General features: G+C 42.5%; 1 protein-coding gene across 5 annotated transcripts in view; it reads left to right on the top strand.

Annotated features, from left to right (window-relative positions):
• SLC10A7 (solute carrier family 10 member 7) overlaps positions 1 to 5,332 on the top strand; it is a 205,653-nt gene extending 200,321 nt beyond the window's left edge. For 3 of the 5 annotated variants that reach the window (XM_084856218.1, XM_084856217.1, XM_084856215.1), the window contains 2 exons: positions 741 to 886; positions 4,125 to 5,332. In XM_084856218.1, coding sequence (XP_084712344.1) covers positions 741 to 886; positions 4,125 to 4,169 — 191 coding nt within the window. In that variant the 3' untranslated portion in view covers positions 4,170 to 5,332. Of the gene's footprint in view, positions 1 to 740; positions 887 to 3,062; positions 3,221 to 4,124 lie in introns of those variants that run through there. The other 2 variants (XM_084856216.1, XR_014792101.1) reach the window with 2 other exon arrangements.
• The last annotated feature ends 7,874 nt before the right edge of the window (positions 5,333 to 13,206 follow it).

Below are 13,206 nucleotides of genomic sequence, written 5' to 3'. Positions count from 1 at the left end.
CCAGGTGCAAAATAGTGTCTTGGGGGCTAGAGGGAAGACATCCTCTTAGAACGAAGGAACAAGGAATGGAATTCGTATTCAGTACCAGAACTGAGCTCACACTCAATTCACATACAAAAATCCACTTCTGTTTCCCACTCACAGCTTTCTTCCATTAGAGCAGCCTAATTTAAAAGGGGAGCTTTTTTGTTGCTGCTGTTAAATCAATTGAGAACAGAAACCTTTGGTGATCTACTGCAAATCACCCAGAGATCTTCCAGTAAATTCCAGTCAACCTTCTGCCCACTTCTGCCCTAAAGAATATCATGAATAAAGGAGGAGGTAAGCAATTTGACACAGAGATAAAGAAAAGCAAGAGGGAGATGTATGTCTCACACACACACACACACACACACACACACACACACACACGATCTGTACAGTTGCCCTCTAGCAGGGTACCAATTTGCATTAAGCCTCTGGCTGAAAAAATGAAGCTTTCAAATCAGTAGATTTGTGCTTAGAGTCTCCCTGGTATTTTCAGTCTCCACTTTTCTTCACTGTGGAATTATTATGAACTCGTGTTCTCCTGCCACTTACAAGATACTTCTGTTCTTCAGTCTTTGTGAAATATCTTTTTTATCTTTTTTTTATCTCTTTAAAAAACCTTAGTGAAATGTTTTTAAAAATGCTTTCCTATGATCCTTTACATAGAAAATGCATCAAAACATTCTTCAACTTAACTATCTTTCTTCCCACAGGAATACCAATGCTGAAGATAGTATTTGAAGGCTATGAGCACCTATCTTTAATCTCGGTCCCTTTACTTATCTATCACCCGGCTCAGATCCTCCTAGGCAGTGTGTTGGTACCAACAATAAAATCTTGGATGATTTCTAGACAAAAGGTAAGAAATTGTGACTGTAAGCATAGTTCAATAGATGATGGATGGATGGACAGATGGACAATTCTGCTTTAGGACTAAACTGGGCATATTCAAAATCTCTGCAAAAGCAGGAATGGCATGGCCTGGGAGAACTCTTGATAACTATATTGCTACAGAGATTTTTCAGATTACACTGTCAGAACCAGCTCCATAACCATACGAATCTGCAGGGCAGAAAATCAGCCTGGGCTGAACATGGATTGCTGGCAATCATATGTGCCCTGAAAGAGTACATCCATGAATAGGGCCTGCAGGCATGCCTAGAGATGCTCACTGTGGATAGCACCATGCCACATTTCCCCCTCGTTACTCTGCACAGCTTAGGCATGCATCCAGTACAATAGCCTTTGGTAAAGCCATTTGTGGAATGAAATGCCAGCTTTTCCTCAGCCTGGATTTTATAAAGAATGAGGGCAGAAGAGCTTGAAATGGGAATATCGGTTAGAAATGTGAGATGTGATGATCCAGCTACTTCTTCTGTAGCTTAGGGAATATTTCCCAAGGCACAAATTTGTGACTCAACCACTGTTAGCCAGACCATCTTCCTAGTGGGAACCTTCCCCTCCCAATATTGCTGTCACCCGTCTTTTCTTTCACCCATGCAAGTGTGCCTAAGAAGGTCTCAAAAGCCCAGACTTGGACTGCTTTATGTTCTCCTAAGACAGTAGGGGTTCTACCTCTCTTCTCTGGATGTGCCCATAATAGGCCTCCAGTTGGGTCTCTCGAGTTTAATCAGTCTACTCTGCCTGGCAGGTTTATTTTGATCATTTGTCATTTTACCATGCAAATGTTCTTCTTCTAGTCTTCCATGTTATTTTCCCAAGAATATTATTCTAATTATATGACAATATTATTATTTTTGTAAATCAGGAAGGTAGTTTTTTGTTCAGTAGCAATAATTACAATAGATTTTGATGTTGTGCCTAGATAATGGTCTCCTGTTTTGAAAGTAAACATGTCATCTTCACCTTGATGTTTATTTTCTATCAACGCCTTGGCTTCACTTTGGCACTTCCCTCATGGTGGAAAACTGTTATCCAGTCACTGAACTCAGCTCCTCTGACATCTTTGCTTTAATTATGATACCAAGATGTGATCTCTTCATGAAATAGAATTTAAATATTTAGAGGTTCCTCAAAAAGAGGGTGTTTCTACTTGGCAAGTAGTGCAACAGAATTTGTAGTACACTGACGTAAAGATCTTATTTCCCAAACAGGATCAGAAATATTTGTATTTTCATTCCTAATATCAAGTACAATTAATCTTAATGCTCAAATTTAACAAAGAAATGTTGCGGTTTTTACAAGGGCAGTGCCATCTATTGCTCTATTGGTTGGTTGGTTTTTAACTTTTGCTGAATCTGCCTTGCCAAATTGTTTTTAAGAACAAACAATGGGCATTAAAATATAAGATGTATTCCCATATCTTGCTTCACAATCTGTTGAGGCTTTTTAGGGGTACAGTAAATAACAGTTTTTGAATGGAACAGCTTGAATGGAACAACCAGTTTTCATATTTGTGTACATAGGGAAGGATCCAATGATGTCCAGACACTAGCACTATTTACATTGTGCTAGCAGAAACCAAGACATATGCAATGCGTTTTCTAGCATGCTGGGTCTTCCCTTCGCACTAGCAAGCACTATTTACATCACACAAGCCTTGGTTTCTGCTAGCACAATGTCAGTAGCACTACCAACCTGACACCATCGGATCCTTTCCACTATTGCAGTTTCTCATTTGGTATTTTTGGAATACAAGAGATTAATGAACACTGGCACTAGCCCTGAAACCAGGCCAACAAAAAGCACTTACAAAAACATCCAGTACTATGTTCTCGCTAGCTATCAAACAAGCAAACAAACGAGGACTTTCAACACAAGATTAATGACAGATTTCCTCTACTTCAAGGAAAGTGTATTTGAACAAAGTAGTGCTGCTGTCTTTGTAACTTTTCAAGAAGAAGCCTTCACTGCCCAGTTCTGCCCTGCTAGTCATCTCCTAAAGAAGCTATTGCCTCCTTTGGAAGCCCACTGTTGCACTCTTTCTTCTTCTCTTCCTCATCTAGGGAAAACAATTTAGGCCACTCTAAAGAATTCTTAATGAGAAATGATAATCCATAATTTCTTTTCCCCAGGAAAGTTTCAACAGGTGGATTCCAACTCTACTTAAAAGTTACCAGCCTTTACCATCCATGTTATATCAGATGTGTGAGTTCAGTTTGGAAGTACCAGGAGTGAGAGTAGGGTATGTTGTCTGACAGTGGCAGAGAAAAAGACAGTGTCATATCTCCAGGTACGAGGAAATGAGAAAAGGAAAGAATTATATTTTGCAGCCCAGGGTACAATGTGATGAAACAGTGATTGAAACAAAGCTAAAATCTTCTTTGGCTCCTGCTAAGCCCAGAGATAAATGCTTTCTTGAGGGTTATTTCAGTGGAGGAGGAAACTAGCTAGAATGCAGGCAACTACCTTTGCAATTCAGCATCACAGGTCCCTCGGGGAGGGTGTGGTCAGAGCATTGGCATCTACTGCTGTTGCCCAGGGAAGCCTTTAAACAATTAGTAGCAACTACATTGCTACTAGTGTGGTGTAGTGGTTAGAGTGTTTGACTGGGACACAGGAGATCTGGGTCCAGGTCCCCGCTTGGCCATGAAGCTCACTGGGTGACTTGGGCCAGTCACTGGCCTGGTTTGCATGATCAAACAACCCATGGTTAACAAACCATGGGTTGTTTGTGAGCACACACAAGCAAGGATGGTGGCTCCTACCCGCTCACCTATTTCCACTTTCTGGAAAAACCCAGGAACGCCCCCATGTTTGGGAACACCCCATGGTTTGTTGTTGGGTTAAAACTTGTTTGGGGTTCACATGTCACAAAAAAAAACCCAGCAATGGGTGTTCCTAGGTTGTTTCAGAATGCAGATTCAAAGCGGAAGTGGTGAGCAGGCTGGAGGCAGCATACTCACTTGCTCCCGTGTAGCCGTGCCAATTCCTGGGTTGTTTAGCCCTAGGAATTTCTGTTAAGGGCGAACAGGTCACTGACAGTTGTTGTGAGGATAAATGGAGAGGAGGAGAATCATGTACACCACCTTGGACTCTTTGGAAGAGAGACTGGATGTAAATGTAACAAGTACATTATGTTGGTTAGTTGTGCTTTTATGAATGCAACACACTAATGCTCTGTTTAATGTTTGTAGGCACTGAAATTAACAAAGCAGCCCAAGGTGCCAGTGAAAGTATAACGATGGAAGAGATCCAGTGAATGTATATATGTACCCTTTTGTACATACACTAAGACAATTCAGAAGATGGGCCTATGTGAATGTTGCTTCAGCACTTATTTTATTTTTATAGATACATATATATTTAGAATACCTACTGAAGTGCCTTAAAATACGTTTCAAAAAAGCATTGATTCCAAAATCAACTGGCTGGTTACTATAAGAGATTGCACACAATTTGAGGGTCATTTAAAAAAGAATTTTCTTACTGAGTGAATAGTTCTATCAGTGAAAGACTGGAGCTTCCATCATCGCACCTTCTCAGAGCCAGTGGGCACAATCTACCAAGTGTTTCTCTCACACAAGTTCCATTGAAATGAATGAAAACTGAATGGGAGCCATGTTCAGCGAATTGTGCTAACCATTCACAAGCTTGTATGTTAATCCCTGGCTAAAACAAACTGGGGGCAACTCTGTTCTGGCTGAGTGCAGGAAAGCAATTTCTGAAGTTCTAGTCAAGATTAACTTGAATTTCTGTGTGATTCCATAACCCTCCCTGCTCGTATAATTGTGACATGCCTTTTTCTTCTGAGTTTGTGTACACTCAGCATGGGGCCATCCGTTGGAAAGGAACTAAGAAGCATAAATTATTTGCATTTGTTGATACAATTGTCTAGACATTCCTTCAAAGCTAATGGTTTTTCAAGACAATTCTCTCAGTTCCATTTTTATGATATTGTGGCATTGTATATCTTAAATGCACCGTGAGCTTCTTCAAAGAGTAGGCCTGGTGCTTAGGGTAGTAAGGAAAGATCTGTGATCTGTAGGCACAGCTAGGAGAGTATTTTATTATTATTATTACTCTTAACCCGAACTGAGCAAAAAGGTTTGTACCCCTCTTTTTTCCAAATGCAGCACACACTACAGTGACAGAAGAATATCAGATACTAATATTGCAACAGCCTCTTTACTGCCATTTATAGATTTGACAGAGCTGTATTGTTCGCTGCCCGAAGAGCAGCACACAGAAGCTAGTGAGGATGAAAAGTGATGATTTTTGTTCAGAAAGCAAATATATTTGTATATTCTACACATTTAAGAAGCACTGGTGTAGAGGGGGATTATTTCTGGTTCATTTGACAATCAGATGTTGCTTGTGTGAAAATTAAAACAAACTAAAAATATTGATTTTCTTTACATTTTAATAAGGGGAAAAATAAATACAATGCTATTCATGAATACAGAGGAAATACAGGGAAAAGGCTATTCATTTAATAATGTAATAAGCAGTGCACCTTATTTAACATAGTTGCCATTAAGCTAAACAGCGATCTGAGACACAGATTCATGTTACAGCCTCATCAGTTTGAGAGTCATGTGACCCCATCCAGCAACTCCTTGCGGACATGAGAGCTCACAGTGCGGTATTGTCCAGAAGGTTATCCTCATTCAAATCCCAATTCCATCAGATATGTGGGGAAGACTGCTTATACAAGAGAACATGTGTGCATTTGATGACGTGGAGTTCTGGGAACAAGAGCATTGGTTTTGAACATGGTCACCTCTTGACATTACAGTGGAAAGAAAGAATAGAGCCTTAGGGAATGGCATGTAGGTTCAGTGTTATTCTTAACAGCACACAGTGTTTGAAACACATTCCATTTTTCCCTACCCCAAAGCTTAATCATGCTTTATTGGGATTAACTGTCCTGCTCAGATAATGTTATTTGGTACCAAGCTGAGGTGCCTTTTGTTAGCAACAATTTCTATCAAACAGTTCTTTTGTGGTCTCTTGTGCTTCACACATATGGGCTCTGCACCTGCATGGATCCCTGTTCTGGAAACTTCTATGGCTGAGGAAGTTTTTGTGGGAACCCTCCCCCACCATCCCAGTGGTCATACCCCTAGCGGGTTCCCACCTATTCCTTCAGTTCTCTTTCGACCGCCATTTTGGTAGCCTCATTGGGAACTTCACTCTCATTCAGTGAGCTGTTGCAAACTGCTGAGGTTTTATTCTGTCTTATCTGATTCTTCTGCCATTATCTCTATCTTTCCCTTTGTGGTTTATTTGCTCGTTTTGGATTTGCAATCTCTGCTGTTGCCTCATTGCCGGAGGCTGTATGGCCCTAAGGGTGCCCTTTCACAAGTGTGTCAACTGTGTTCGTAAGCTCCCACCCACGGATGGGCACTCCCTGTGTCTTTTTTGCCTTGGAGAAGAACATAAAGTGGAGGCCTCTGGAGGAGTCTGACCATTGCCAAGCATTTACAAAGCAGGTCAGGTGCAACCACAGAGGCAGGCTGTACTCTGGAAAAGGGTATTTGAGGCGGTGGATCTGCCACCAACTGATATGGCACAGGTTTCAACTGACCACCTTGGGCAGACATCCAAGATCCTCTCTTGCTCACCGTGACCTACAGAAGTGTCAGGGTCTACTCCTTCCCCAACTTGAGCCCTAACCACAGGCAGTACCGACCCACTCACACCTGGGAGGTTGTTGATACTTACAGCAGCTGAAAAGCCGTCCAAAAGGGCCCACTCCTTGACCAGTGCTGAATTCACTGATCCGGTCCAGCTCATATTCAGCTTGTTGTAGATCACAAGCTGAATATGAGCCAACAATGTGATGTGGCTGCAAAAAAGGCAAGTGCTATTTTGGGCTGCATCAATAGAAGCATAGCTTCCAAATCCCGGGAAGTACTAGTTCCCCTCTACTCAGCACTGGTTAGGCCTCATCTGGAGTACTGTGTCCAGTTCTGGGCACTGCACTTTAAGAAGGATGCAGACAAGCTGGAGAGGGTTCAGAGGAGCGTCGGCACAACCTGCCAATCCCCAACCAGCTACCCATCAATTTTGCCACAATCTGGCACAGATGAGTATCAGTCGACTTGACGTCTTACTCTTCCTTGGCTCTACCCGTTTCTTTGCCAGACGCAGCAGTAGGCACTCATGACCTGGCTTCTCCATCAGAGGATATGGGCCTGTTCTTTGACCAAATCCTCAGGATGGCACAGTTGCTTGGTTTAGAGACTCGGCACCCAATTGTCAGAATAAAAGATCCAGTATTTGACACAGTTCATAGCAAAGTATTTACCCTGGTGGTAATTCCGCTTCTACCCGCTCTTCTGCAGAAGATCCAGCAGACTCGGAAGGCTCCTTCCTCCATGAACCCTACATCAAAGAGATTGGAAAACATGTATTAGGTGCAAGAGAAGGACACCAGTTTTCTGTTTATGCACCCAACTAAACTCCATTACAGTGTACGCCTCCCAGGGGAACCTACAACAGGTCCATTTCTGCCTAATGGATAAGGAAGTCCAAGGCCTGGATTTAATGGGTTGTTGGATATACTCCTAGGGGCTCTGAGTTTCAAACTCTCAGGTAGTGTTGTCATGTTACCAGCTTTTCTTGTGGGAGAAAGTAGGGACTCACTTCCACCACCTTCCTGAGAACAAGAGAGAGCTAGTAAGAGTGTTCCAAACTGAGGTTAGGCGCCTCTCTCATCAGCAAATTAAGTACCTCACGGCCTGGAGAACTGTGAGCTTTATGTCTGGACCCACCTTATCGTGATAAAGTAGTGCTCCATCCAGATGTCACTTTCCTGCTCAAAGTTGTTGTCTGATTTTTGTCTCAATCAGGATATAATCCTTCCAACTTTCTTCTCATCTTCTTCTCTGCTTGAGTCTTCTCTACATGCTCTAGTTGTTTGGCAGCCCTTGCCTTTTATACATCAAGGACTGAGTCTTTTCATCAGACTTCTCACTTACTCATTTGTTATTGGGGCAAGTGGCATGGACATCTGGTACTCTGAGTGGTCCATTCAATCGAGTTAGCGTACGAGTGGGCTGGTCTCGACCTTTCTAGTCCAATCCAAGCTCACTGAACTCATGCCATGGCTACATCGGTGGCGTTCAGGAAAGGAATCTCCCTTCCTGACCTCTGCAGAGTGGCCACCTAGTTGAAACCATCAACCTTCATCAGCCATTACAGACTCGATGTGCGTGCCAGGGCGGACTGCTCCTTTGGCAGTGCAGTTTTGTCCACTGTCTTGCAGTAGGACACCTACCTGCCACTGGTATGTCAGCTTGCTACTCATCTATATATGTGATGCACAAATGCCACAAAGAAGAAAAACAGGTCGCTTACCTAAAACTGTAGTTCTTTGAGTGGTCATCAGTTCATTCACACAACCCACCAACCATCCCCGTTTCGATGTCGATACCGAGGCTCCAATTCGCGGTCTCAAGGAACTGAGGGAATTGGTGGGAACCTGTTAGGGACATGCACACGAGGACGGCAGGCGGGGGAGGGTTCCCACCAAAAATTCCTCAGCTACAGATGTTTCCCGAACGGGGCTCTCCACAGGAGCAGAGCCCATATGTGTGAATGCACAGATGACCGCTCAAAGAACTACAGTTATAAGTAAGTAGCCTGTCTTTTCCTTGTCACTTAGGTCAAAATGTGCTTATTGATAGACCACTTTGTGAAATAAAGTGATCAGTCCTGAATGATAAAGTCGCATGATCCAGCAAAATTCTATGCACTCATTAACAGGAATTAAGATGAGTGAAATTGAACATGCCAGCACAAAGGCTACCGCATTCCTCCAATTAGGTTGCCGCAATCATTTTTATGTGCAAATAGGTCATAAACATAAAGTGGATGTGCCACTTAGATGTTTCTAACAAGAAAGCCTTTAGTGATGCACCCCGAATGAATCCCAAGCAGGATTCTCAATGAAGTGGATCAAAAAAAATGTGCATGCTAATCGCAATTCACCTCTTTTACTATCCGTGGCTCAATATACGTCTTGACTCAATGGTTTAGAATAGTGTAATGGCAAAAAGTAGAAAAAGGGCACACAATGTACTTTTTGTTTCCACAAATTCTTTTCTGAGCCTTCAGAATACACAATACCTAATCTGTAAGCCTTCTGGTCATTGGCAGCGGAAGAACGCCAAGGGTTTTGTGCTTGACTTCCAAAACAGGTTGCAATATATTTTGAATTTCTCTTGTGTGCAAGCCCCAGGGAAATGAAAAGGAATTGTGCAAACGTGCAAGTTTTGCTTGTACACAAATCTCATTCATTTTGTTGCCTCTTGCACATGAAACATTCTGGCAGATTGTTCCTGATTATGTTAAGCTCATGCCCAACTCTTCTGTCCTATCATTTGAGTCATGTCTGATCTTGAACAGTCACAACACTGCTACTATTCCAACAGATCTACCTCAAATTACTACAACAGCATCAGTTCATGACTCTTAAATATAAAAATTTGTCATGGCAATTCCATTGATATTTTATTGTATTTAAGACTGTTCCAGGGAGGGGCACTTTTGGCTATAATTATGGCTTGGAACAGCCTAAATGGTGTTATGTTTCTTCCTCTTTTTACATAAATGAATGTTGGATGGATTGTTCCGAAAGGGGCATAAAGCAAAACTGAAGTACATCTTTAAGGCCATACTTCGTAGAATTTAATTACTCATATCCAAAATGTTACATTATGTTTAAAGACTGTTAAGATGTCCATTTCATGCCTTCAGCTATAAAAGGAATTCATTGGGTGTTAGTTTGGGAGGAGACAAATGGATAGGTCTGCAGTTTATTTTTATAACTTGGGTCCTTTTTCCCCCCTGGGTAAAGCTTTCTTGTTTCTTTTTAAAGCCTATATAAAAAAATTTAAATAATTAAAATTTTAAAATTAAAACTGATTAAAAATAGTTTCTCTGGGCTTCTTTTGTTGATACTAATGATACCAAATACCATCAAACATGATATACAGTATTACCTTTGACTTCAATTTGAAATTCGCTGGAGTGTTTGTAGCGTACAGATATCACAGCAGGATATTAGTGGAAATCCTGCCCACCAGCTCTGGAATGCCAGATTTTGCTCACCTTGTTGATTACTCCCATTCTGTACTTCTAGAGTTCAGCAGAGCTGCATCCAATATTGTTGCCTCCTACTGTTACACATTTCTTAAACATTTGAACAAGAAGAAAGAGATTATAATGGCCTAAATACTATGTCCGCATCAAAAAGGGAAGCAAAGATGCACGGGCCATTGCACCATGGATGCCAACTTGCACAGCACCACATACGTCTGCCATCATGTGTTTGGCATCAGTGTTGGGGGGGGCTTCCCCCCATGTCAATACTCCTCAGAGGCGCAATCCTATGAGAATGCCCATAGGCTGCCAAAGGAGGTTTAGAGATATCATATGCAAAGCGGGAGGAGCAGCAGAGGCAATATTCGCCTCGACACTCTTCCCACTGCATTTTGGCTAGAGCCAGTGTGATGTAGTGGTGAGAGTGTTGGACTGGGAGTTGGGAGACCCGGGTTCTAGTCCCCACTCGGCCATGGAAGCTCACTGGGTGACTCTGGGCCAGTCACAGACTCTCAGCCCAACCTACCTCACAAAGATGTGAGGATAAAATGGAGAGGAGGAGGGTTATGTATGCCACCTTGGGTTCCTTAAAGGTGGGGGGGAGGCAAGATATAAATGAAATTAATAAATAGATGGGCTTTTTTGCCCATCCAGCTGGGCCATATCAAAGCAGGAGGGAAGGAGGCTGGGAAGGCCTTGGGATACATTGTATCCCAATGTCCCCTCCCCTCCCACTGGCACGCCCCCTGTACCCCTCTGAGGTTGCCTTTGCGACCTCTGAGAGGCAGCCAGTGCTGTTTTCTATGTGCTGGCTGTGGGGGTGGGCAGGGAGCACGGATTCCTGGATCTATGATCAAAGCAGAATCCAAATTATCTTGTGCCCCCCCCCCCCGATTCTGTCTAGGGGCGATAGGATTGCTCCCTAACCCTCTTTCAGATGTTTTATCAAACCTTGCTGTACCTATAACTTCTTACTGGGTTCCTTCAAAGGTTTTCCTTTCCTAGGTGTACAAACCCTAATAATGGTTTTGTGACCCTGAAATAATAAGTTTAAAGATGTGCCATACCTCATTACAATTCTTGCTTTTTAAACCTGTGAAAATAGAATATTTCAACTTTGTATCCCTTTAAATTGGTTGGAGTACATTCAGGGTAGACACAAGAAATACTTTTTCACACAGTGAATTGTGTAAAGCGAAAGGAAGGCACAGCAAAGAAAATACTTTTTCACAAGGAATTCACTGCCGCAAGATGTGACAGGTGCTATCCTAGATTACTTTAAAAGGGATTAAACCAATTCATGGAGGATAAGTCTATGAACAGCTATTAACCATGACGGGTAAATGGAATCTCTGGGTCCAGAGGCATTTTGTCTCTAAGTACCAGTGACAGAGAAGAGAATGCGAGAAGGCTCTGCTCTTTGTACGCTCCTCATGGGCTTCAGACTTATGGACTATTTATCATTATCAGAGAGGTGGCACTTTCTACAATATCCCTCGGTTTCTGATTCTTGCCTGGGCAATTTTAATTAGGCCCCCTCCACTACACCTTTTAATTAAGATCATAATTTCTCTGGGGCAGAGGCTTTAACTCTAGTTGCTTTTTTGTAAAGTATCTGGTGCACTGGGCCTGCTCCTGAAAATTGATGCTAAAATCAAGGCTCTATGCAGCACTGTTGCTGCTTCAGCAGTCTGAAATACGATCTGCCCACCACAGCAAGTGGTCTTTCTCAAAGGCGTGCCTTCCTCTCGCTACCCTCCTTGGCTTCTTTGTTGGGGAAAATGGAACATTTGATGTTTCAAAAAGGAATTCAGTGTTTGGCAATCAGCTCCTGCTTGCAGATGTTTTTGTCAACAGCAGCTTGAATATGTTTCCCTCTCATTTCTCTTTGTTCTGGCACTAGCAGGCACAATTCTGCTCGCATCTGAGCAATATGTCTGCCTAGAGTATGTGCCTACACAGACTACGATAAGCATCTTTGCATGAGCCAATCAGATCCTTGCCAAGAAGTGAGGACCTTGCTGACTGGTGTAAGTTTCCTATTGAAGTAGCTATGTATGTATTGTTGCTGAATATCAGTCCTTATTGCATAGGAATTCCCTTCTGGCCAGCAAGAAGCACATTTGACTCATTTCCCTGCTTCAGACATTGCCAACCACGAAGCCAGGAGGGGTGGGACAAAGCCTTTTACAGCATCATCCCCAGTCTCGTTCCAAATCTCATAATAGGGCTGGATTACCATCCCTCTCAAGATTTCAGCCCTCCATTTGTCTCATGATAGCTGGGATCCCCCAAGCTTTGCAAGACTGGCCTCAATGAGGCTGCAAAGGACCCAGCCTCACCTCCAAAGGCTACCACACGCAACCCTCCTCACTTCCTGACAGCAAATGACACCATTCAAGGGTGGGGGGCTTGTCTATTCCCCTGCAAGCTGCTTCAGATATTGCAGTTTTCCTCTTTTTCACTTAAGTACACATAGTAGAGAGCTGTAGCCACACCTAACTTCACAACACATATACACACAGTTAAAAAGTAAAAAAGATAGATATATGATAATCACACATGATTATCCTTGCCTGGTTTTCAAACTGGATTTCATTGCCAGCATACACTGAGCACATCCCTCAGTTCCAGTCCAGTCACACAAACCCTACATGTAGTCCAGTTTCTGTAGATGTGGATACCCAACCAGGGAATTCACATCTACATCACAGTGTTGTATGCACAGGTCCAGATCTCGGAAGGCCATCTCCACATAGATTTCCCTTGTTCAAGTAGCCCAGTAACGTGTAAACACCTACTTCTCACATCACAACTGATATTATACTACATGACAATGATAGTGTCATGTAGTGACTTCATGAATGCACTATCATAGCTTGACACCATCAGCAGTTCCATAGACTACTTAGGTTTTTCCTGAACCCAGTCTTTCTGTGTGTGCATGCGCATACATGTGCACAACCTCATACATACATGAACCAAGACAGAGGGTGGACCAGATGGTGACTTTTCACTAAGGTTTCCAGTGATCTGTATTTTTCCCATTTTCCAATGCTATATCAGTTCAAGCAAATTAATTTTTGTGATAATTAAGGAAACCCAGTTTCAAACAAAACCTTAGCTAATAGTTCTGCAATGTTTGACTTAGCTATTATACAGTGCTTT

Source organism: Heloderma suspectum, chromosome 5 (assembly GCF_057233095.1).
Source record: "Heloderma suspectum isolate Gila_16-S chromosome 5, 16-S_ref, whole genome shotgun sequence".
Taxonomy (NCBI): domain Eukaryota; kingdom Metazoa; phylum Chordata; class Lepidosauria; order Squamata; family Helodermatidae; genus Heloderma; species Heloderma suspectum.
This window is presented reverse-complemented; position numbering and strand designations above follow the sequence as displayed.